This window comes from Sander lucioperca, chromosome 18 (genome assembly GCF_008315115.2).
Source record: "Sander lucioperca isolate FBNREF2018 chromosome 18, SLUC_FBN_1.2, whole genome shotgun sequence".
In the NCBI taxonomy this organism is placed as follows: domain Eukaryota; kingdom Metazoa; phylum Chordata; class Actinopteri; order Perciformes; family Percidae; genus Sander; species Sander lucioperca.
Genome location: NC_050190.1, coordinates 29192261 through 29218909, shown reverse-complemented (window position 1 = coordinate 29218909; position 26649 = coordinate 29192261). Strand labels below are relative to the sequence as shown.

Below are 26649 nucleotides of genomic sequence, written 5' to 3'. Positions count from 1 at the left end.
TTTGGAGGTAAGTTGATCTATTTTTCTGGTTATGGAAAGATATTGATTCTATTGGGAGTTTGGTGTCCTATATTTTTCTACATGTAAGGCGCCCACTCTACTTCTAGATTGATTCAAGTCAAACTCAGCGTCTTGGACATATTCTGCTGGGATCTGTGGAATAACCAGTAATTATGAAGCGAGCCAACGTCATATCCTGACTGCCCATGCCAAAGGAGAGTTTGTAGAAGCCATGTGGGAAATGACAAGTGGCCGAGGCGAACATACAGAGAAGCAACAAAGAGATCTCAGACCACGTGAAATCACTCGGTCTGAGGAGCAAGTGCAGCAAACAGTACAAGCTTTTCAGAGTTTTATCAACCCATTTCAGCTTGAGACTTCTCAGCCCTTGACAAGTTTGAGTTCAGGAGCAGCTATGCCAGAAGAGGTGCGCTATGATGTGCCGAATGCCCTGAAAAATGGCAAAACTCAAAAAGAGAAGTTCATCCGTGATCGACTTCAAACAAAAAAGGTCATTTTCTTTGAACCCATCAAGAGGGACAGATTCAAGACAATGTCGTCTACCACACCTAAAAGGAAGCTTGTGGCATCAAACCAGAAAGTGATCCAGTACAAGGCCACACGTGGGTTTATCTTTCAGATCTTCATCAAATCACAAGAACTTAAGTCACAAATTAGCATCTCTGACCTAATGACCTATCCCTTGACTCTGACGCCATACTCCATTTCAACAATCGATGGCTTTTTCGCAAAAAAACAACAAAGCAAAAGGAATTAATCACATGATCAAAGATGCTGAGAATGCACAACTTCTTTCTCCAAGCCAATGTGCTCTCATTCAAGATGGAAACTCCTCATTCTACATGCGCGATGCACCACGGACAATGAAGACTATATCAGAGTGCACCTTCAAAAGTCTACCTGCTGCAGCTTAAACAGTATTCAGCACAGACACTTACATTGACCGTCTTTATTCACCAAAATCAGCTGAGAGAGATCACAGAGGTTGTGGTGAATGTTTTATAGTTAATGGGCTGAATGTTCATCGACCCACTGATTGGAATGGGTTTCTCACAAATGATGAAAACAAGAAGGCTCATTCATTTACTTCTGGATCACTGGAGCTCTCATGATATGATGGAAGACATCCGAAGGCCTGTCATTTTCATAGAAGCTGGTCAAGTTTTCAAGCATTGACGGACTGGCCATCTGGAATTTGGGCAAATGCCAGAAGGGCCGCACCCCTATGGACCCCTATGGGCCGCTACTGATAAAGTTATTTTATGCATGCAGCCGCAAGGTGCGTGGAAAGATTAACTGGAAAGGCAGAGTTACTAATTTCCAAGCTAGGTTGTTGAAAAATAGGGGCCAGTGTGTTGCAAATGCCAGGGCCGTTTTTTGATTCCAGTCCGTCACTGCTTTCAAGATAGAATGCGATGCTGGAGTTATGTCAAAAGAACTTCTACCAGAGATCTGTTCAAAACATGAAGAAACAGATGTGAGGGTGATCATTTACATGCAGTATATTCAAACAAAAATGCCTCATATCAGAACAGTTAGAGTCAGAGCAATAGATTCTGACATTTTCTTCATCCTCCTATATTATGCCTCAACTCAAAGTCATCAACTGTCAACATCATCTTTGACATGGGAGATAGACTAATCAACATCAACCAGCTGGCTGAAGATTATTCACAGGAACACATTTCAGCTCTCTTCTGGCCTTGCATGCGTTCACTGGTGCTGACTGCACTTAAGCATTCAAAGGCAAAGGGAAGGTCCGTCCGATAAAGATTCTTAATCAGAATTCAAAGTTTATTCAGTGAAGATGAGGAAGAGGAGGAAAATGATGATTGAGAGACTCGGTTCGAGTCCGACTTGGGACAATTTCCTGCATGTCTTCCCCCTCTCTCTCCCTCTTTCATTGCTTTCCTATCATTAAAGGCAGAAATGCCTAAAAAATAATCTTAAAAAAAGATATTGCTCATATGCAAAAAATATGATTAATCCCATATGGAATGGTAATGCCTGAAAGTTCTGTTTTCTCCGATTTGAGGTACAGTGGAGAACTTTGGTTATACCAGCTGTAATCCTCTAGCTAGAAAGTTAAATTGAAGCTTATAAACTTGGGAAGTTTTTGGAATCTTATTTAACATGGCGGAATACCCTAAAGTCCACTTTGCAGGGAACTACAGTACTAGGAGTTCGGAACGTACCCTCAGACTCTATAATAGAGCTCAGCAGTGTGGAAGTTAAAATCCCATTGATTTTCTCCATAAGGATTTAGATAGACTGACCATGAGCTACGAGGTTGTGAAACGGAAGTTTCTGCTCCTGTAGAAGCCAGAGGTACATATGAAATCAACTTTGTTTTAAGAAAAACATGTTTTATCCGCAATCTTATGGAGAGAAACTACACTACCCACAATCCTAAGCATAACAGCAATGTCTCTGATTTGTCCAACTCGCTGTTACCATAGAAATGCTTACCGTACCTGCCAAACCGCAAATGGCTAGAGCGTTCTTCTACCATTGAAGTCTATGATAGTTTCTGTATACGGTCTTGTACCTTTTGCCTTTTTGGCCGTTTTCAAAAAAAATGTTTGTGCCGAATCAAATGTGTTATGCTCACTATTCATCTTGTAGCTGGTCCAGACTTAAAACTCTTTATATAAGAATTTTTTGAAACTTCAATGAAACAATTAAATGGGGAAAAAACACCTCCGGAACCAGAGCCGTTAAAAAAGTGGAAGGTCACTGTTGAGCTCTGTACTCTAATAGAAAGAATACTCACCCCAAAGTCGCATAAGTGACGTCTCGCTGACGCTACGATGCCTGTTTGATATATATATATATATATATATATATATATATATGGGGTTGCACATCTCTCTTGCGCCTCTTCACAGGGAAAATAAAATAGGTTATTTTCTTATAACTACTTTTGTACTTTGAAGAGATTGTGCGTGCCTGAGGAAACTCTATCTGTGAAATGATGAAAGCTGGCTCCACCAATCTGGAACACACACATGCATACACCAACCTCCCACGTTCCACCCCTCTCACTTATTCTTTTGAATTATTTTCTGCATTGGGGCTCTTGCTGTACTTGCTGTACAGGCGTATGTTGCCCCCTCGCTGGGATCCTCTCATGGCTCACCTCGCGGCTCTTTTGAACTAGGTCTTTCTTCTCGCTGTAAGGCGAGAGTGCTAGCCACCGACCCAACATGCCGTCCAAAGTCTCAGTGATTTCTGCTCAAAACTATACTGGGACTAGGGGTGCATGATATATCGACTCAATATCGTTATCGCGATATCACGTTGCGCAATATTATATTGAAAGTGTTGCGATAAGTATGCAATATTTTTTTATATTTATTTGTATTGTTTCTAATATGTCCTGTTCTGTAGACATGCTCTTTATTTATTGTTTTTATACTGCACAACCAGTAAACATGTCCTGTTCTGTAGACATGGTCGTTATTTATTTATTCATGTTGTACCAGTCCAATATGACCGTCAGTTGAAATAAACCTTGTGTTGTAAGAAAACTTCTTTTATCTGTTATGAATCTATTTTGATGCGTTTTCCCATAAGTTTAGTAATTTTACATATGTTTAAAAATATCAAAATTAATATCGATATCGCAATATTCATAATCGATATCGCAATATCACATTTTGTCAATATCGTGCAACCCTAACTGGGACCATTCATTTTAGGAAATGACTGAGTGTTTGTTCTTTTTGAATGAAACTATATAGTTGTAAGATTTATGTCTTTAGTTGGAACCGAGCCACAGACGGATTAGGGAAGTCAGATGGAGACGGAGGAAAGAGACATTTTGTTTGTTTTTGGTCTTTTCATGGAATCAGTTGGGATAATAATAATAATAATAATAATAATTGCAACAGCAACATTGTATCATTTATACCAACTTTTATTAATCTTAAATGCTATTCATAAAACAAAAAACATCCAGTTTTTTATAGAGTTTTGCGATTAATTCCCACAATAACTGCATTCAGAGATGCAACAACTCCCTAACGTCCATCAAGTCCCCATGGACTGAAGGGTTATGCTGCATTTCAGTTAGGGTAGTCTCGCATTGCCAGACCTTACTCCTTACTCTAAAGTGCTGTGGAGTAAGGTCTGGCTAAACCAATGATGCATTCTGGGATAGGAGAAAAAAACGCTCTGGATTGTTTGCATTTCTTTAAACCAATCACAATCCTCACGGGCGGCGCTAAATTATGGACGCAGCGACGCTGGCTCTCAAAAGAAAACGCCATTCGTCACCTTCCTAAAATAATTGCCTAAGTCATTTTTTGACAAAAAGTATTTTTTTGCCTAAAACATCTCCTCATGGTGCTGGCCACCTCTGGTAAAATTGCCTACATCCTCAGTTGAACAGGTCTTGTGATTCTACAGCTTTAGTATAATTGCCTATGTCAAGCGTGTGACTTAGGCCGTTTAGTTTTTTGTGTTTTCTGAAAAAACTGAAAAAATTACTTTTGACAAAAATGATTTTTTTTGCTAAATCATCTCCTCATGGTGCTGGCCACTTCTGGTAAAATTGCCTACATCCTCAGTTGAACAGGTCTTGTGATTCCACACCTTTAGTATAATGGCCTAAGTCAAGCATGTGACTTAGGCCATTTAGTTTTTTGTGTTGTCTGAAAAACCTGAAAAAATGACTTAGGCCATTATTTTAGGAAGGTGACGATATGCAATATTAAATGAAGTTAACTGTTGACACAATACAGTAACGTGAGCTATTTAAATTAGCTGATACATGGGTAAACCTCATTGGCTCTTACCAGTGTATCTCCGTGTGTACTTCGTCCACAGCAATCCCACCAATCGGTCCCAAAACGTCCCAGTTAGAGAGGAAATGCCGTAAAAATATTCTTTTGTAAATCTTTACAATCATTCCCCGAAAGAACCAAGCAGGACTTCCTTGTTGCACGATCCAAATTGTCTTCAAAACTTGCTATTTTCAGTGTAGCTTGCTAGCTCGAAGTTTGTTGTTGGTTCCCAAAACAAAGTTTGAGATCGGCAACACACAGAGAGCGTAAGATTAGGGTTAGGGTTAACCCTTATTACTTAAGTAAACGTTTTTAATACTTATTCCACCACTGATACCCTCTCAACTGCAAATCTTCGAAACCATGCTGACTGGGAATTTTACAGGGTTGTACTTATTGCAGGGCTGTTGGACCACATTGCATCATATTTTATAACTGGTCCTGTTATTACTTTCACGCCTGAGTGTATAGCTTCAGTTGCCAAATACCGGGTCAGTTTCCTGATCCAGAGCAGGCCCTTATACTGCATCTACACTGTGAAAGTAAAAATAGACAAACTCATATTCAGTACTAGTTTAACTAGAACTATGTGTATCTTGTGTCCAGGCATCACTACGGTGCTCACCATGTCAACCATCATCACCGGAGTGAATGCATCCATGCCCCGGGTGTCCTACATCAAGGCGGTGGACATTTACCTGTGGGTCAGCTTCGTCTTTGTCTTCTTGTCTGTGTTGGAGTACGCCGCCGTCAACTACCTGTCCACCGTCCAGGACCGCAGAGAGCGCAAGAGGAGAGAGCGGGCACGATCTCAGGTTTGTTTCTGCTTCAGTATTTCACACAGAATTTGATTCGACTGGTGCAATGCCCATTCCAAATGTGCCTGTATTGCTCACTCCTGTATTGCTGCCTGTAGCTTTCTCCAAAACCACTGCAAAAATAATCAATAAATATGTGATGGTCAGTGTTGATATTGTAGCTAGCCAAATAGTCAGCAACACGTACACCACTTGCTTGGTCTCCTCTGTGGTGCAGATAATTAAATCCCTCGAAGATCCATTTCAAAAAGCCAGAACATCGAAATTGCCACACACACACTTTTCACGCCTGCATTTGGTTTTATTTGTCGACGTAATAAACGTGTCTTGAGAAACGTCCCTGGGCCCGAAATGTCGACAAATAAAACCAAATGCAGAGGTAAAAAATGTGTGCAGGGATTTAGATTTTCTTGCTTTTTTTATATCATATATATCAGTGTAGAAACACTGTGTTGTATGCTGTATCGTGCTGTGAGAAAAACTTCAAACTGGCATGCAATATTAATAAAAAAGGGGCATCTTTCTCTCCGCTCATGAGCCAGAAAAGTCTCTTTAGCTGGTCAGATAATTCTGACTCCAAAAGGCCCAGCCACTCTTGTTGACTTTGTGCAATTTCACTTACAAGAGCCTCTGTAAGGCTGTCTGGATACATACAAAAAGAACAAGAGTAAATAAGACAGATGCAAAGTGCTAGCCTGGCTCCGCCCTCCTACGTACTTCCGCTCAATTTTCATTTTCCTTCAGTACACGTCTGGGTTTGCTGTATATTCTTGGGTTTTCTGCAGTCAAATCTTTGGCGAACAGAGGGAGTGGCAGAGAATGATGACGTTGAGGTTGTGCGCTAGTTTGAGTTGTAGTTCCGTAATGGCGGCGGAGAAAGATGCAAGCGAAGCCATTCGGTCCGTTGTGGCAACGCTGCCGAATATCCAGAAGTTAAAGCCCGAACAAGAACAATCTTTGCTGATTTGTGTTGGTGGCAATGATGTTGTGGCCCTCCTCCCCATGGGGTTCGAGAAAAGTTAGATATTCCAGCTCGCTCCGTTAGTGGTGAAGGAGTTGGCTAAGGCTAACGCTAGCGATGCTAAGCCGACGTCACGACCAAACGTTAGCGATTGGTTATGGCAGATCCAGAGTGGCTCTGGGCAGATCCAATAGTTTTAAACTTCAACAGAGTACCCGCCTTCAAAGAAGTTAACACTTGTCAATGGAGAGTAACCAGATTCTCTGATAGGACCAGGCTAACAAAGAGCAAGAACAATTAGAGTTTGTATTCTACAGTTAACTTTAGGGCTTGAGAAAGTTGGTAAAGTTGGTAATGTTTTAATGTCAAATTACTCTCACAGAAACAGTGAATGGGTGTGAGTTTTCGGGGTTATCTGGGGATGTCAGTATAGATAGATATTAATTTTCATGAGCCCAGGCTGTCGGGTTCTACACCATGGGAGGTCTGGGACTATCAGTGGATCAATGTCCACTGCTGTTTCCTCACTCACTGATCCACTGTTTGATTTCTGTACTTACTTTAGGGAATGAAAAGACTCATTATATTTACTGCACACTGAACACTCCTGGAATGGATTGTCTGTGTGTTTTTAATTAATTTTGCCCGATCAAGTAACTCCAAAAAATCCTGGTAAGAAGTGAATTATTTGTGAGCAGCAACATGAACTCTCTATGGATTATGATTCTCAGTTTGCCAGAATCTATAAGACCAGAAACAGGGTTATATATCAATACATACACATTATTTTGCGATGAATGAACACAATTCCACCAAAGTAATTGTAAACCATTTAGAAAGATAAGGCTGGTGATGTTCTGCATTTTTATAGTCAATAAATGAAACAGGGTAATAAAGCAGATATAGAAACTAAATGTCAGACCACAGAGATTCAGTTAGAAGCTACAATCGTAGTAAGAGACTTTTAAAAAGGTCTTTTTCTTCTGCACACAGACAAGGGGGAGAAACACAAATTCCACACACAAAGGCCGGGATTTGAACCCCAAACCTTCCCACTGTGAGGCTACAGTGCTAACCATTGAGCCACCATGCCAGGCTCCCCCTTTTATGCATTGAGCGCCACCTCGAGGAGCCAATAAGTAGTGCCGCTGGGAGCAGGGAAGTCTACTTAGAGCGCCTGAGTTAATTTATTAAAATATTGGTATTTGTCGCCAGCGTATCGATTCTTTTACCACACGAAAAAGGACAACGATATATTGCCGTATCGATATTTTGTCCCACCCCTGCTGACTGATGCCTGATATTCTAAACTAAACTAAACTTTGGTGCATTCCCTTAAAATTCCAATAATGATTATATATTGTATATTTCTTCTTTGCCAGTCATTGCCCTGCACCTGCGGGATCTCCCAGACGCGAACCATGACCATGTTGGATGGTACCTACAGCGAGGCAGACACCAACAGCCTGGCCGGGTACACCGAGGAGCCCATGGGGCCAGAGGAGGAGCAGGAAGAGCTGCACGAGGTTCCAGAGAAACCCGAACACATGGTGGTCCACCTGTCAGTGAGCAGCGAGTCCACCACCACCAAGAAGAAGAAGAGCAGCCTGCGCGCCCTCAACATCATCCAGAACACGCACGCCATTGACAAATACTCCCGGATGATTTTCCCTGGTTCATACATCTTCTTCAACCTTATCTACTGGTCCGTCTACTGCTGAAAGACACTCCTGAGTCTGGACCCGGGCCAGAGAGACTAACACACAGACAGTACAAATGCTGCATCAAAATGGGACACTAATTGTGCTGTTGTACTGTATGTCTGGTTCTGCAAAGTGCAAGTTCTGCAAAAATTCAGCACTGAGACTATGGGATTGATGTTTCCTCATGCAGCAATTTGAATGTTCATTAACGCTCTAAACTGTACAGCAAAACATAATTTCAGTGCTGTTTTTAAACTACTGTTGCTAATTCTTTCGGCCCTTTTCAGCTTCATTTACTGTCAACTGCTGTTCAAAAGCTTGTTGTCGTCATTACTGCATTTGTTTTTCTGAGATGATGGCAGCTTTGGTTGGAGAAAAAGTGCATTTTTGTATTTGACTTGTTTGTAACATTGATAGATAGGGATAAGGTACGCTTTGCCTGCGTTCGTTCTCTGAGCTACTCAGTTGATGGGTCTCTGTATTTACATTTATTTGTAATGATTGTCAAGCTGAGATTCACCATGATTTTAAGAATTTTAAGCCCATTATCTAGCAGTCATGATTTAATTATAAACAGATGACGACTTAATTTCTATTATGTCAAGATAACACGTTTTGACCATATTCTTTAAGCCTGTTATCTCAAAGAAATGGTATTACGAAGGGCTGGGCGGTATATTGACATATTTTTAAACGTGTGATATGGGATGAGAATATCGTTTATATCGGTATAGGCTATGTCGACGATGTTTCACTTCCGGGATTGTTCAGATGCCGCCTGAAACTCACAATTTCTTTGTGTTGGCGTTCTAAACTCCGGTAGATTTCTGAGCACTATGGTTAACTGCTCCTCAGATCTCTGCAGGGTAAATCCAGACAGCTAGCTTGACTATGTGTCCAATCTGAGTTTTCTGTTGCACGACTAAAACTACTTTTGAACGTACACGTTCCTCCAAAACAAGTTCCTTCGCAAGGCTTTTTTGCAGTGGCACCGTGGCTCCGTCCTGTGCTTATCGCCGGACAAGACGATTTTGATTGGTTTAAAGAAATGCCAATAAACCAGAGCACGTTTTTCTCCCATCCAGGAATGCTGTGTGGACTAGCCAGAACCTCCTCCGCAGCGCTGTGGAGGAAGGTCTGACAATGCGAGACTAATATTGGTATAGTTGGATGTTGCATTACATAAGCCATTTTTTTCAGTAAAGTCGTGCCTGTGTTTGACATTTGCCTACATTTTAAATTCTCATTTGCACAGCTGTATATTTTGTTAGGCAGGGGAGGAAAACTTCTAATTGTACCATTGTTTCGGTGGTAACGTTCTGCTGTGGCGTCCGCCAGTTACTGGACTTAACGTGAACTTATGAGAACAGATTCTCATATGTGGCTTTGACTGAACATTTATCCCACTTTGTAGAAAATACCGAGATATATATCGTGTATCGCCATTCAGCTAAAAAATAAGATACGATTTTTGGTCCAAATCGCTTATGTTGATGAATCATTCAATGTGTGAGGGTGTATTTAGTGGTGCTTTAAGCTTAATGTTAACACTAACATGTAAACATTCTGATGATGTTTAGCAGGCAATGTTTATCATGTTCACCATCTTAGTTTAGCATGCAAACGTGTTAGTCCAGCTGAGGCTGATGGGAATGTCATTAGTTTTGCTGGTGTTTGGTCATAAACCAAAGTATTCTAAAAAAAAAAATCAAACTGGATGATGATGCTAGATAAAAACTCAGGACGACCAAAGTTATTACACTCTGTACCAAATTTCATGATAATCATTCCCCCAGTTGTCAAGATATTTCACTCAAAACTAGTAATGTCCGAACGAAGCCTCATGAAACTTCGCGAACCCTTTTCCTAATTGTCTGAGCCCACTAGATGGCGCTCTTGGGTTAAAGAAAAAGGCTCAAGGAATGGCAATTCAGCGTGCTTTCAACCATTTGTTGAACAGAGAGCGCCATCTAGTGGGCTCAGAAAATAAAGTTGGTTCATGAAGCTTCATGAGGCTTCATTTGGCCAGCACTACTCAAAACCAAAAATGGCAACCTCATGGTGGCGCTAGAGGCAGATCAAGTCAGATGATCATCAAAGCCAGTAGGATTCACCCTCTGTAGAAAATAAAAGGCTGTAGAAAATTGACAATCCATCTAACATTTGTCAGTCTGGACCAAAGGAACCACCTCTGAACCTTCCCTAGAACTCCACTGCTGGCACGGATCCAAACTGTTTTCAACTGATAACTTTAATGTATCTTTATCTGAGGATAACAGGCTTCCATACTTCATCGTCCTTCAAAGTGGATTTCATCAATGAATCGTTCTTCTTTGCCTTGACATTTAAGTCAGGTCCATCAAAATGTAGCGCATCTTTTAATATAAATTCCTGTCCACTACTATTATGTGAATATGAGTTTGGTGCATCGAGATGAACAGTTAGTGGGCACTTATTCTGCAGTCAGGTGCCATTACACCATTGCAGAAGAAGATGGCTCAACATGACATAATTAAAAGAGCGCAAGACAAACCTCAAACAAAGGAAAACCAGGTGGGAATTGGGACAGTTCTGTTTGTTTCATGTATTAATTTGAGAAACGTTACAGTCTCCTCATGGCTCCATAACACATTCTCACTCCCAGCGCGTCAAAAACCAACGCTTGGTCAGGGGCCTTGGGCTTTAGTTACTGATGCAAAAAGTCTCCTTTAGCGTCTCAGTCAGATGCAGGGGGCTGATTCCAATATAATCCCATCCACGGTGATATTTGACGCTCTGGGTATCCCTTTGGCGTCATTTTTCAACACGCTTGGTCGGGACCAATTTGGCGTCATATTTCAAAGTGCAGGGTAAGCCACTTAGTTAAGGTAAAGACTGTGGGTAGGGTTACAAAATGTACGTATCAGCGGTACAAGAACAGGACATAATCCCCGGTATCATGGGTAAAAGTCCTGTATCATTTGACGCATCCACCACCCCAACCTGCCTCCTTAAGCCGATTTTCGGTCTTTCATGCTACTTGCTACCGTTGTCGCTCTTCGTCCTGTTCTTGTTCCGCGTATCGCTGAAACGTACATTTTGTAACCCTACCCACAGTCTGAAATATGACGCCAAATTGGTCCTGTCCAAGCGTGTCGAAAAATGACGCTAAAGGGATACCCAGAGCGTCAAATAGCGTAGGTTTTTGAGGCGCTGGGAGTGAGAATATGTTGGATTTTCGGTCTTTCATACTACTTGCTACCGTTGTTGCTCTTAATACTACGTCATCTTACAGTTCCATACAGTCACTAATGGGTGATTTTTGCGTCGGTATCTGACGCTGAGAGCCACTGACCAAGCGTCATTATTTGACGAATTGGGAGTGAGAACGTGTTGGGCTCCACACGGGTGTTTTAAGCTCAAATTAAAAATGCAGGTGGATGGAAGCACACTAAAAGTGGCACCCGTGAAGTGAACAGAAAACTTGAGCTCTTATCTTAAGATAGAGACATCTTAGGATAACTATTTTAAGCACCACAACACTCCTTGATCTTTTAAGGGAATTTGACATTTAAGTTATGATCTTGAGATAACAGGCCTAAAAAAATAATATTGCCCCAAAAAATTTATATCAACCAATCTCAACCTCCGCGGCACTGAACATGCAAATCATGTATTTTCCACTGATTTCGTACTGGTTTTGATAGTGTTATGCTGTTCTGATGTTTTAAAAGACTATAGTGACTTTTTGCTAAACTGGCTTCTTGATAAACTTTTGTAGCAAAGTAATTGGCACAACGCAACGCTGGATTACTTAAAGGACCATCTTATTTATTGTTCATTGCCTTAGCATGTGACAGACATATGTACCAAGTACCAGAGATGACTGTAATGATACTTGTATTATAATATGTACTGTAAAAGCTTTGTTGGCCAGTGGGACATTTTGTCCTAAAGTCACTGTAGTCATGTATCCTTGTTCGCAAACAAAATGAATAAAAGCTAGCTTAATAAAATGACTTAATTCAATATCATTTCAGAGGGATTGATTTATCTTGTCTTTTAAATAACAGTTAAGTACAGATTGGGAATCAGCTTTCTTGTTTATGTTGCACTTACAAGGTAGAACTTCTTGAGAACTGGATTTGCCTGGTGATATGTTAATTGCACTTCTCAAGGTGTGAAAACATGATTATCTACTTTGAGTAGCTGGTAATGATCTAGGCTTTCATTCCGATACAGTTTCTTGCTAATCTAATTCTATAAAAAGCACTAACAGTGGCTGAAACAATGTGTCTTGATAAGAGTGTTCGCATATGACTTATAGGTTCGGTTTATAAAAGAGAAGTTGTAATGAGCACAGTCCCCCCCCCTGAGTTTTATGCCTTCTTGCATCATTATTACTGAAAAGCTAAAACACTTTACTGTTGTTTTTGTCCCTGAGAAAATTTAAACATTCAATCATTTTAACATGAATAAAAGACCAATTATTTTGCATGACAAATGTGAAGGCTAACACACAAAACATAAAATAACTGAACAAAACTGACACATGCAGTTTACAAAATAATAATAATAATGCAATTTGAATAATGTATCTGTTAGGACGGTTTATGAGTTCCATAGATAGAAATGGAAGGAGACAGATGTGACTGAAAAAAAAAGGGAGGGCATATCGGGAGACACAAAGATGCCAAATTGCATGCTGTTCATCAATACATTCTGTCTTCTGCTGTTTAGAGACACAAGTTAGATTAAATCCACCTGTCTTCTATGGCTACAAAGCAAATGTTTACCAGTTGTAGTTTAAAGGTAGGTAGATTGACCCAAATTACAACACCATACATTTTCTCAGTTACCCATGGTGGCATCTAGCCATGTAGATAGTTTGGGTTTTGACATTTCTATATAAAAAGTAAGATCTATGGATCATCTGAAGTAAGTGTATCTAAAAATGTTGGCAAATAACCGCTATTCATATGGCTGAACTGGCCCTTTAAGATGTGTGAGATTCCATTATTGGCTTTTTAGCAGCCCTATTTCTGCGAATGTAATCAATAATTAATGCCAGGAATTAAACTGTGGTTTTATATATTTATAGAAGGCTACCAAGTACTGCAAACTGATATGTAATAGAGTACTATCCATTGTTGTAGCATGTTGTCAATGATAGAATAGTATACATCTTTTTGGTCATTATGTTTAGGTTAAAAAAAAATTGTTACAACATAAAAGTACAAGTACATAAGTATTTCTTTCCTACCAATAGGAACAAACCTCTGAGACGCAGCTCGCGGTCTGAATCAGTGACGTGTGAGGCTCTGAGTCAGCAGCTGGCCTGGAATAGTTCCTTCTTCTGGCTCAATCTGTGCTGATGATGAGTTCATATGCTGCCGGAAAACGCTGAAATAAACAATGAAGGGAACTTCGTATGAGTTTAACCCTCGTGTTGTCTTCACGTTGACCTGCAACTTTTTGTTTTTCTGTGTCAAAATTTTAAATGAAAAACCTTTATCAACGTTTTGGTCGTCTTTTTTCGACACTTTTGGGGCTTTCCCCGATGTTTTTGTCACTTTTTTTAACGTTTGTCGACTTTTTCTGAGCCTTTTGAAGCTTTTTTTTTTTTTTTTTACATTTGTCACTTTTTTTTGTCATTTTTGTCACTTTTTTTTTTTTTTTTACATTTTTGTCACTTTTTTTTATACATTTTTGTCACTTTTTTTGTCATTTTTGTCACTTTTTTTTTTTTTTTACATTTTTGTCACTTTTTTTTATACATTTTTGTCACTTTTTTGACATTTTTGTCACTTTTTTTGACGTTTGTCACTTTTTTCAAAGTTCTTTTATCAACTGTTTTTTCTTCTTCTCTGCTATAAAATTGATTAAAACACCCAAATTCAATGAAAGTAGTGAACAGATTATTTATTTAACTTGTTAAGAGCATTGTAGGGAACCATCCACATTATTTTTTTTGGACAATTAGTTTGAAAGAAAACCCAAATTTCTGATATAGAAACTTTTTGAAAATGGGTCAAATTTGACCCGAGGACAACGGGAGGGTTAAAGTGAACTGTCAGAAATACTGACACACAGTTTTAGTTGAAATTAGAATTAAAGAGATGAAAAATAACTCTTATGCATGCTTCTGATACATAAATGCTCAATGAAAAACATTGTGTTCTCATAGCAGCAGTACTCGTGTTTGAAGTTTACATGCTATTATGTCTATTTTGGGAGCTCTTTCTTCCCATTTTACTGTTAATTTGCGTTGGTTTACAAATGACATAACATGAACAAATATGTTCACAAATAACTGAAATATCTGTATTTTCAGGAGAGAGCTAAGTTGTAAAATAACAAACACAAACATTTACATTTTATGTCAAAAGCCCATGGCTAGCTGGTTGCTCTCAAAACCTGAAGGCATCACTTGGTTTCCCGCAGAACTTTCCCTATTTGATAGATATTTAGTAAAGCACAAATACTATTTATTAGTGAAGAGAAACACATTGTAACTAAGATTGCAGTTCACTGTGAAATTATACACAATTCCTAACCCATAACAAATTCTATAAGTAAATGTAAAAAGAGAAAACTTTTATTTTCTTCAAATTTGTTTGCACCTTTTATAGTACTGCTGTTGTTGCAGTTTATTTGGGGAGGAAGCTTATTTGATGTCTATAATTTACTTTAGTAAACTTTTGTGCATGTTAGGGACCTTATTTAAGGAACATGAACAAGATAACCCCTTTCTTTAAATTGATGAAACCTAATAAAAACTAGTTTGCGAAATCCCCTTAATATTGGAAAATACAATACCTTAGTGTAGCCCGTGATGTCCCACCCTCAGCACCTTCGTTTCATTCTTTAAGAAAGCGCCACTATGCCGTTTTGTTTAGTAATAAACGAAGGTTGCATTTCCGTTGTAATTTCGGGTCGTGTAGTTTACAAGGAGTCATTAAAGGCAGCATGAAAAGCTGTTGACTCCAACCCCCAGTGCCCTCGGCTCTACTTCCTGCCTGCCATAACTTCACTGTACACATAACAGCAGGACAGCGTTCACGCTAGCTGCTGCTCACACCTGATGAACGCAAAACCGTAAGTGTTTTTACTCTTACAAAGCATTATCTGACCAATACATCTGCACCGTTGTTCAGCTAGCTTAATGACAGTATGCCTAGCTACCTCAACCTACAAACGTGGGAACTCCCTGGAGCAGTTCGTGCTTAACGTAATGTTACGCCGGGTTAACTTTAACGTTACTGCACTTAAATGAGCTGCGGAGGTTGGTTTGTTGTCGGGGATATTGGCGGTACAACGTTGAATCTTCACCTCCAAGTTAGCATAGCATATAGGTCATTAATATCAGGCTGAAGTATTAACTAGGCTGTGTAACGTTAAATATAGCCTACATAAGCGTCCTTGAATTAAAAACGAGCACGGTAACCGCAGTTAGTATGACAAGCAAATAGTGAATGTTACCGCCGTGAGTGGCACATGTGAGAGAACTGGATTAAGGTTAGTGTTAATGCGAGTTTACTGCACGAGCTGTCAAAGTAAGGGAGGAGGGGCTTCAATGTATCTAAACAGACTGCAGCGGGCGGGCGGCGGCTACAATTGAACCCAAAAGTTACTTTACTCATGGCAAGCCGTTTTAACATTTAATTAAACAGTTTTCCCAAGACAAAAATAACTCCACAGCATGTATGTTGTGAGTTTGTTAAAACTCAAACGAAAGAGAAATAAAGTGAAACCGTGAAAGAGTGCAGGTAAGTAGCCTACATTTTCCCAATCGGTACTAATTGTTACAGGTGCCATTTTAGCCGCTAAGCTAACCCCAGCTCATTTCGATTACAGAATGTTTTTTTTAAATGTCATTGTCCCCTCAAACTAAATAAAAAAAAAAAATAACTAAAAAAAAAAAAACTATTTAGTTGTCAGAAGAAATGCTATTATTAATGACAGAATTGTACTAAAAATGAAATCATTAGAAATGGAACAAAACAACAACAACAAGGTCAAGCTCTTTAAACTATTTTTACATCATAAGTATAAATATTTTTTGTTGTTGTCTTCCACTGAAGACAGGGAGTTTTAAGAGGCAAAACCAGTAGATATTTGGGTGGAAGGAATGTTGTGGCGGGGAGAAATGAGTCATGCTGGGAAATGGCCCATGCCGCCTGCGTTTTATTTCCCCTCTAAGAAATGATGTGGTGCCTCTTTGTGCTCCTGCAGTGCCAGGACTCCTCCCTCTCATACATTCACTGCAGACCACCTCTGACAGTTATGTTCACTTAAAATGTTTCCTTCCAGCTGTCTCTCCTGAGGGCACGCTGAGTTTCTGCACAATGCCTGACTGGCCTTGATGCAGTCGATGGAATTTCTGGAATTGTGCCATTACCTTGTTCTTAAAAATGCTCATAATAAGACACGGGGCAATTTATTTAAAGTCCCCCTTCACTCAAAAACTCAAAGTGCTCATATTATGCTCATTTTCAGGTTCATACTTGTATTTAGAAGTTGCACCAGAATAGGTTTATGTGGTTTAATTTTCAGAAAACACCATATTTTTGTTGTACTGCACATTGCTGCAGCTCCTCTTTTCACCCTGTGTGTTGAGCTCTCTGTTTTAGCTACAGAGTGAGACCTCTCACTTCTGTTCCATCTTTGTTGGGAGTCGCACATGCGCAGTAGCTAGGTAAGGACTACTAGCCAGTCAGAAGCAGAGTATGAGGGCGTGCCCTGACAGTACCTAGGTAAGGACTACTAGCCAGTCAGAAGCAGAGTATGAGGGCGTGCCCTGACAGTACCTAGGTAAGGACTACTAGCCAGTCAGAAGCAGAGTATGAGGGCGTGCCCTGACAGTAGCTAGGCGAGCATTATAACGTGTGTTCCAAAGTGACCACGTTTGTCTCTGAAGTAAAGGCTGGACTACAATAGAGCTGTTTGGAGCAGTTTGTGAACAGTGTTTTCTGTTGGAGATGGTAAGTCCCTTTGGGGTGGACTTTGGGCTTTTTCACTTTGTAAACCTATAACGTGCACAAAAAAAGATATATAACAAAATAAAGGAAAGGGAAAAAGCCAACAAGCATAATATGAGCACTTTAAACTAAATGTCAGACCTTGACTATACTGACTTGTATCTGTGCACAGTTTAACACTAGAGAGGTGTTTTCACATTCCTCTGCTGAAGGTGAAGATGTCTGTGCACTTCCCTGAAATCTGAGATTCAAACGTATCCCGGGCAATCTTGATTAAACACATCACTGATGCGTAAACCGATCGCTGTCTAAGGTCGCTTTCACACCTACCTCGTTTGGTCCGTTGATAGCCATTCCGTTTATAAATACCAAAAACGGAGCATTGACTAGCCTGCAATTTCAACCTTGCACACAATTTACGGACTTAACTAGATTTAAGGGATGATAACTTTCAGATCCATAACATGTTCTGACCACACATCGCTGGTTGTCTGTGTAACATCATCATCATCTTTCTCTCTCCTTCACTCGCTGTCTGTCAGCTGCTCATTGTTCGCCTTCTTCTAAAATATTAGAATATCTAAAGCAGAACCAGAAAACCCGAGATGTTATAAATGTGGTGTTGCTCCATTATTTCGGAGACCAGAAGTGTCGGCGAGTTTCGGATATTCTGTCCAATAAACAAGCGACCGTCTCGATCGCGTGACGTGTGTTTCCAGTGTTTGGTGCGTTTGACAAAGTGCAGTGTGAACGCAAACCGAACCAAATGTGTTACGTCCCTTCTATGTCTAGGGCCGGAGGACGCTAACGATAAAATAAAACCCGGGGGAAAACCAAGGGGAAGCAGTTCAAGTTTAAATATTGAACTAATAGTCAACAGAAAATGATCTTCAAAAGGAAGACGAATAATATCAGGCAACGCTAAATGTTTAACATAAAAAAATGCAACAATGTTGCATCTTTATGCCTATGTTCCCACAGCCCTATATTCTATGTTCCCACAGTCCTATGTTCTATGTTCCCACAGTCCTATGTTCTATGTTCCCACAGCCCTATATTCTATGTTCCCACAGTCCTATGTTCTATGTTCCCACAGCCCTATATTCTATGTTCCCACGGTCCTATATTCTATGTTCCCACAGCCCTATGTTCTATGTTCCCACGGTCCTATATTCTATGTTCCCACAGTCCTATGTTCCCACAGTCCTATGTTCTATGTTCTATGTTCCCACAGCCCTATATTCTATGTTCCCACAGTCCTATGTTCTATGTTCCCACAGCCCTATATTCTATGTTCCCACAGTGCTATGTTCTATGTTCCCACAGCCCGATGTTCTCACAGCCCTATGTTCTATGTTCCCACAGCCCTATATTCTATGTTCCCACAGTCCTATGTTCTATGTTCCCACAGCCCGATGTTCTCACAGCCCTATGTTCCCACAGTCCTATGTTCCCACATTTCTAAGATTTTTCTTAAAATTAGGCCCTATGTTAGGGTTAGGGTTACATTCCATCCGTAGTCCATTGCTACTGGATAATAGGTTGGGTGTAATTGGCTACCAAATTGGGAGAAAGGGATAAAATCTGATACAAATTTATGAAAAAGGAAATGTGGGAACATAGGGCCTAATTTTGAAAAACATCTTAGAAATGTGGGAACACAGGGCTGTGGGTTTATAGGTACGCTCCCATCTGCTTGCGGGGCTCCGTCTTTACCTTTAGAGTCTACGCATCAACCTCTTGTGTGTGTATATATCTCTATATATCTCTATATATCTCTATATATATATATATATCTATCTATCTATCTATCTATCTATCTATCTATCTATCTATCTATCTATCTATCTATCTATCTATCTATCTATCTATCTATCTATCTATCTATCTATCTATCTATCTATCTATCTATCTAGAGAGAGAGAGAGAGAGAGAGAGAGAGAGAGAGAGAGAGAGAGAGAGAGAGAGAGAGAGAGAGAGAGAGAGAGAGAGAGAGAGAGAGAGAGAGAGAGAGAGAGAGAGAGAGAGAGAGAGAGATCTATATATATATCTCTCTATATATATCTCTATCTATATATATATCTATATATATATATATATATCTCTATATATATATATATCTCTATATATATAGAGAGAGAGATTATATATATATATATATATATTTTTTTTTTTATTATTTTGTTTATCTGTATTTTTTTTATTATTATTATTATTTTTTTTTTTTATATATATTATTGTTTCAATGTACCCTTTGAGGGACATGCACAGAATGTGTTTAGTATCTGCATCTATATCATAATTATCCTGTTTACTTGTATTATTATATCAGATATATTTACTCCTTGTCGTTGTTTATATATGTTTGTTCTTATGCTTTGGCAACACAAATGCAAATTGCAAATGCATTTTTTTTTTTGTCATGCCAATAAAGCAACATGAAATTGAAAATTGAGAGAGAGAGAGAGAGAGAGAGAGAGAGAGAGAGAGAGAGAGAGAGAGAGAGAGAGAGAGAGAGAGAGAGAGAGAGAGAGAGAGAGAGAGAGAGAGAGAGAGAGAGAGAGATTGTCTGTGGTCAGTGGTTTCTTGTCTGTGTGGAAGAATTGAATTACCAGTCACAACAAGTGTGTCTGCTCCTCATACAAACAACATGCAAATACAATTCTTCATTTCCCATGCTGCAACCTAACAATATCTATTGTATTTATTTATTTTATGTAATTACTTTTTGTTAGACCCTGCCTACTTTGTAAACGTCCAGTTCTTTTCCAAATTCAAGCTCCCAGTTTGTAACACGGGCTTTCTGTAAATAAAAAAAAAAAAAAAAAAAAGTAATATTCTTTTCCTTCAAATTAAAATTGTTGGAATTCCTCTTTAACGTTGAGTGTTAGCCGATGTAGAGTCTGAGTTCTGTTCTTTTTTTTGAGGTGCGGGACTGGTCATGACGCAGCAGGAGCAGCAGGAGTTCATGGAGAGCCTGGAGGCAGCCCTCTCCTGGATGCGGGCCGTCCAGGAGAGGCTGAAGGCCAACGACAACACCCAGGGGCCCCGTGATGCCCTGGAGGGACGTCTCAAAGAGACAGAGGTGAGATGCTTCACTAACCCCCTAGCTAGACTGCAAGCATATCAGATGCGTTCTTCTCTAGCGCGTCTTACGCAACAGATACTCTCTCATTTTAATTTATGCAGCTGCCTGCACAACCGCTCTCACTCCCAACTGATGAAATACGGACGCCTGGTCAGTGGCTCTCAGCATCACATACTGACGCAAAAATCACCCTTTAGCGTCTGTGTGGGACGCACCGGGTCCCGCGTGTCACTGAAACGTACATTTTGTAACCCCACTTACGATCTTTTCCTAAACCTAACTCTCCCGCTCTTCTCCCGCATGTCAGTTAAACGCACGTCCCGACCCAGAGCGTCAAAAAGGGACGCCAAGAGTCCCGACCAAGCACGTCTAAATATGACGCTAAGAGAGACTTTTTGCATCAGTAACAAACACCAAAGGCACTGGACCAAGCTTCACTTTTTGACGCGCTGGGAATAAGAATGTGTTTGTGTCTGCACCGGCTCCTGCAGGCTGGCGTCTCAGCCACCTCTGTCAGGCGTAAACGTGACCTGAAGCCTTTATTTACGCTTCAAGTCTATTTATTCAACATTTTTGAGTGTGCGGAATGTGGACAGAAGCAGACAGCAGCGCGCTCTGCTTCTGTATGCTTTTGTAGTCCCACAGACTCTCTCTTAACTTTTGCCCAGCAGCTGGGGAAGCAAGACACGGCGGGAACTTTTTGGGTGTAGAGGAGCTGCAGTGTTTATTCATGGCCAAACTGCACTAGACAACTGTGCTCAGGTCACCAACGCCTCCCTCCCCTGCTGCTCAGTGTTTGAAAATTGGTGGACAAGACGGAACCGGTATGGACAGTAGGGCTGGGTTTAAATCGTTATTCATTTGTATGTTACAATATCGATTCATAAAATCCAGAATCCCTGTCTGTATCATATTAAACCAGAAGACCTTAGGAATCCATTGGTACCAAATATAGCATGCTCCCCTCAAGGCGCAGACTCTGCTGTCAAGGCTGTAAGACCCAGAGGAGGAAGGTGACCTTTGTCCCCAGGGCTGTCCAACCCAACACCCCACACCCCCCTTCTCGCAAATCTTTGGACTGCACTACAACACTCCGTAGACTGATGACTGATGCACTCATTCCATCCCCTTTCCCCCTTTTTTCTTTTTATATACTACTATTTATTTATTTATTTTATTGATGATTAGATATTGACTGTAGGTGGTGGAATATGCTGCTCTTTGTCATTTAATTCCCCCTGGGGATGAATAAAGTGATTTGAATTGAATTGAATAGCTAATCAGGAAGGGGGTAAATAACGCTCCAAAGAGGCTACATTTTTGCAAGGGATAAACTGGCATGGACATTTTAAAAGGGGTCCCTTGACTATTACCTCAAGATATCTAAATTAATGTCACTAAATACTCCCTGACTGTAGAGTCTGTAGAGCTGCATGTTATTGTGTGTTCATGTTAAACAAAAAAGTACATTCATGTATTGGGGTCAATTTCTTAATGTAAACATTGATAGTTTTAATAATGCAGCAGGTTAGAGGGAACCTTGTACAATTGTAGAGTCCCTTACATATCCATTATTGGTTTTGCCACTGAAATATCCCAAACCGACATTGAATCGGAAATAGAATCAAATTGGAAATGTAATCGAATCGGGAAATCAGTGGGGATAACCAGCCCTAATAGACAGTCGCTTCAGTGTTTCAAGAACGCTGTTGGCACGCGAGCGCTATGCTAACGTGCATTTGCGGTCCAGACAGGGGGTTACTGTTTGACCCTTTACTTTTGACCCCAGCTGCTGCTGGAGTACTCTGTCATTAGACTCCAGAGTGGGGACAGCTGCAGCTTCTGGTCTTCAAGCAGGGTACAGTATCTGAGGATCCTATTCCTATTTCCATTTTAGTAGATAAATACACAAAACAAATTTAAGAAATTATGGACACAGACACAGTCATTTTACAAAAAAAACTGAGATATGTCCTCAGTCATAAGAAGGTGAATTAAACTCACCTCATTTTTAATACAATACTTTCAGAAACTGAACTCCCCGGGAGTTAGTGTCCAGCTGAATGTTTGCCAAACAACAAAGAACAGTCGATCTGTCTCTTTTCTTGCTCTCCTTCTCTTCTGAAATAAAGTTGCATTCAAGTGCAGTCGGGAACGACAGTACAGTAACATTACTCCCCTTTCCATGGAAGATGAACCACCTTAGATATGATTGATCTATATATATCTGATCTTGATATATCTTGATATATATCTTGATATGTGTGTGTGTATATATATATATATATATATATATATATATATATATATATATATATATATATATATATATATATATATATATATATATATATATAGTATCTCAGGTGAACTAAAAATGAAATAACTTCCAACATGTTATTTTCGTTCAAAGATGCTAGGCAGGAAGAGTAACAGAAAGTGAAGGGGTTTATGGGACATGTGGTCTTAATTTTAAGAAATATTAGCACTAATGATACATGTGTGAGAAAGCTGCTGTCAATCCTCGCATTCTAAGTAGTTCGCAGTCATTTTCACGTTTGAGAGTATTATTTAGTTTTGTTAATGCCTAATATACCGTGCACCGTGTCAACATTGTATATCGACTATAATGCTACTCCCTGTGTTCTACTTTAATGTGTAGAAAATCCATCAGTCGGAGCACGAGGGTCGTGTGAAGATGGACATGGCGCTGGTGGCAGCTGAGAACCTTTTGCAGAGCGGAGACGAAGAGCTGAGGAACCACACCCACGCCAAGCTCAAAGACCTGAAAAGCCTGTGGGAGGAGACCTGCACCTATATCATCCACTGTCACAGGTGCAGCCTACTCACTGCCGCATTCAGGTGGACCAGGCCAGCTTTGGCTGCCTTTACAGTTAGGCTGTTAAAGCTCTGTTTCGAATAGCTTCGGATGTGTGTTTTCAGGTAATTGGTCCACACACAAAAAAAACAAAAAAAAAAACACATTTCACTCCAAATGGAGCTGCCAGAAAACGTCTCGCCCACATTTCTGTTTGAAATTCCTCAATTAGTGAGGCCAGCCCAGTGTTTCCTATGTGCTACCTGTAGGTGTCGCCTGAGTAAGCACAGCCCGCCCAGTGGCTTGTTTGAATTTGGTTGACCAATCAGAGCAGACTGGGCTGTTTGGGAAGGCGGGCCAAGAGCTCAGACAGTGTTTTGGGTGAAGGAGCTGCAGCAATGGGCAGTATGAGAAACGTAATGTGTGTGTGTTTTTTTTTTTTAACATCAAAGCATGTAAACCTATTCTAAGAGTACAACTATGATGCTGAAAAGAAGTATAATAGGGGCTCTTTGACAGTTTCATATGCCTTTTTAAAACCTGTTTTTGGTATCAACATGCTGGTTACAGTATTTGACTAAATTGTGGGGCTTTGCCAATCAATGGTTCCTGTGGTGAAAAGTTGAGACTGACTCAACTTTGGAGAAACGCAACCTCACGTCACGCTGCGGTGGCCTATTATGTAACCAGCGATCAGAGGCGTGTGTGAGAGTCCCGTACAGGAAACGGGGAAACATCACTGCCTTTGTTGCTGCCACAAGAAAGTTTTAAAACACTATGAGGGTGAAAAAAAACGAAACCCAAGCACTGAACTGACCGGGAGCCAAATGTTTCCTGCAACAACAAAGCACTCGCTATGTCTCACTCGTCTCTTTTCTTTCTCTCCCTCCTGTGTAATAAAACTGCCTTCCAAGTGCGTTCGGGAAAATTCGAAATCTATAAACGATCTGACGGAAAACTAATTGTGAAATCTAAAGTCTACTTGTGCTTTGTTGGGGGGGTTTAAGAACACAACAGGACGTCACACAATTGAGCCGTTTCAGTGACACTCCCCCCTCCGCACCACCCTGCGGAAAAAAATCACTTTTCTGGGTCTGAATGCCCCTTCTTTATGTCAGGGGTGTGATTCTTCCGGATAATTCCGGAAATCCGGCTTTTCTGACCTGAAAATGAAGCTCTCGTAAATCATGCAAATCCGCTTTTCTTTTTTTTTTTGGGGGGGGGGGGTCGCAAGGCACAGGTCGGGGGTATTGGTAAACATAATGACCGGTCACTGCTGTCAACGTTTTTTGTGCCTCTGACTCATGTCTTCATATCACTCCGCAAGTGGTACATTAATTTGTCACAATGTAACTTCATTCAAAGCAGAGCTCCACCAAAGAGCCTGCAATCGTTGCGGAAGGTTATTTGAATAAGAATTTTGGACGTGTGGGGGCGAACTATCTTAGCTGAAGCCGACAACGGGACAATATTTTTATTTTATGTTGGCAATGCAAGCTGAAGCGACGTAGCAGATGACGTTGAGAAGTTGCAGTGAGGAATATTTTAGGAGCACCATTTTCCATCTTAGTGTTGAGCCGGGAAACATGGCTAAAAGAGCTCTACAGCGAAAAGATGTGCTGGGCGAGCCGTCAGTCGGTCAAAGCTAACAGAAGCTAGCTGGCGTAAGCTGACAGCTGACCAACGCTACCAAGTGATCGGCGGAGACAGGGAGTACATGTATTTGAAAGAGTCCGGCAGTTGTGGTAGACGAAGGTCCAGTCGGGAGATTGGATGGAGAGTCCACTGAAGTCCACTGCGGTCTGAAGGGCTAATCCTTTCTAGATCACTAGCTAGTCGGGAGGTTGACAGCTAACGTTAGCCAGCTGAAGCTAACAGTCGATCGATGGTGAGTACTTAAATTGGGACGTTCAGTCAAAATCAAGCATGTCACCTTCAAACGGGATCTCTGTTTGCAGGGTTCAGGCTGTACCCTCCCGGTGATCATGCTGCTCTGGGGGACCGGCTGTACAGTGAGAAGCCGCTGCTGACCGGCGCAGAGCTCTGCCGGAACTCCGACTGCTGTCTGTCCGCGCGGCCGTCTGACGGCATCAGTATTAAATTGAGACAGTTTTATTAGCGGTTAAAAACGTCTCGCGTTAAATAGTAGTCTAATTCGGTACAGTTGGTTTTAACGCCTGATGCGAAGTGTAGGCCTATAGGAGTACACATCAAAAGACAAATTCTGAGCAAGGAAAAACCCTGAAGTATAATCACAGACAGCCATAAAAAACATTTAAATTGCAGAGTTAGAGTTATAACTTAATATGTACAGTGTCAACAGAGAAACACGGACAATTGAACAGACAGTGACAACATACATACTACATACCTACATACTGTAGAGAATGACAGTAACAGCATACAAACGGCATAAATAAAAATTTGTTATAAACGTGTGCTCTTTAAAAAGTAGAAAGCATTGTTTGCCAGTTACATTAAATGTTTAAAAATCCGTAAATGTCCGTGGGTGGGGCTGCATGGGCGTGGTAATGTGGGCTGGTGTGGGTGTGGGTGTGGTAGTAAGGAGAGAGAATAGGAGAAGGAAGTTTGTGTGAGGTGGACCTGGTCACCACAGACCCAAATCTTCTCAGCTGTTGCTACTGTCATATGCTGCACTGTCTCTTCATGTGGCACTATTATTATTTATATTATAACAAGGTAATGCAATGTGTGATCAAGTGATGACTGATTAACAGTAATGTAAATGCTAAATGCCCTAATACCTACATATCATGTAAGACTCAATTTCTCCATTTCTTTGCACAAAACTCTCCAGAAAGTGCCATTTAATGGTTTATTTTTTTTTAAAAATGAGGGGGGGAGGGGGCTGTCGCAGCGTCATGGGTGCGCCGTATATTTTCCTGCTTTTTTGTCCTTTGCCAATCACACCTATGTTATGTGTTTCCCCTCCCCCCAGTCGCATCGAGTGGGTGTGGCTCCACTGGGGCGAGTACCTGAAGGCGTGCGAGGAGTTTGAGCTGTGGCTGACGCGGCAGCAGCGCGGCCTGGATGTCGGGGTGGAGCTGCAGCTGGGGGTGAAGGAGAAGCTCTGGCAGGTGGACCAGCAGAGGGTGGTGGTGAGCGACATCCACGGCCAGGCGGCGCTGCTGGAGAGGCTGCTGGACGAGGCGGCCGCGCTCCACAACCGAACCCAGGACCCCAGCGTGGAGCCCCAGGCCCAGGAGAGGCTGCAGGAGGCCTACAACGACGTCCGAGACAGAGCAGAGGTGAGGGGCTTATTTATTTGGTCATTGCTAGACCTTCATCAACAGCGCTGCGGGGACAAGGTCTGGCTAGTCCACACAGCATTACGGGATGGGAGAAAAACATGCTCTGGTTTAATGGCATTTCTTTAAACCATTCACACATGGATGAAAAATAAATGGACACTCTTCATACACCATGTTTTTACGTTAAACATACATGTGGAAAGCACAGTAAAACCTTAAGC

The 26649-nt window shown here is 40.9% G+C and overlaps 2 protein-coding genes and 1 long non-coding RNA gene across 6 annotated transcripts in view; 2 read left to right on the top strand and 1 right to left on the bottom strand.

The window, feature by feature from the left end:
- gabrr2a (gamma-aminobutyric acid type A receptor subunit rho2a) overlaps positions 1 to 9110 on the top strand; it is a 94108-nt gene extending 84998 nt beyond the window's left edge. For 2 of the 3 annotated variants that reach the window (XM_035994993.1, XM_031321460.2), the window contains 2 exons: positions 5415 to 5623; positions 7970 to 9096. In XM_035994993.1, coding sequence (XP_035850886.1) covers positions 5415 to 5623; positions 7970 to 8308 — 548 coding nt within the window. In that variant the 3' untranslated portion in view covers positions 8309 to 9096. Of the gene's footprint in view, positions 1 to 5414; positions 5624 to 7969 lie in introns of all 3 variants that reach the window. The other variant, XR_004895796.1, reaches the window with a different exon arrangement.
- LOC118493793 lies at positions 123 to 20918 on the bottom strand. Its single transcript, XR_004895803.1, has 3 exons — positions 20908 to 20918; positions 18552 to 18555; positions 123 to 311 (listed from the first exon to the last, which is right to left on the bottom strand). It is a non-coding gene; the product is annotated as an uncharacterized LOC118493793 (long non-coding RNA).
- syne3 (spectrin repeat containing, nuclear envelope family member 3) overlaps positions 15222 to 26649 on the top strand; it is a 62743-nt gene continuing 51315 nt past the window's right edge. Inside the window, exons 1-4 of one of the 2 annotated variants that reach the window (XM_031321449.2) lie at positions 15222 to 15367; positions 20178 to 20335; positions 23001 to 23173; positions 26116 to 26425. In XM_031321449.2, the coding sequence (XP_031177309.1) occupies positions 20192 to 20335; positions 23001 to 23173; positions 26116 to 26425 (627 nt within the window). In that variant the 5' untranslated portion in view covers positions 15222 to 15367; positions 20178 to 20191. Of the gene's footprint in view, positions 15368 to 15436; positions 15914 to 20177; positions 20336 to 23000; positions 23174 to 26115; positions 26426 to 26649 lie in introns of those variants that run through there. The other variant, XM_035994987.1, reaches the window with a different exon arrangement.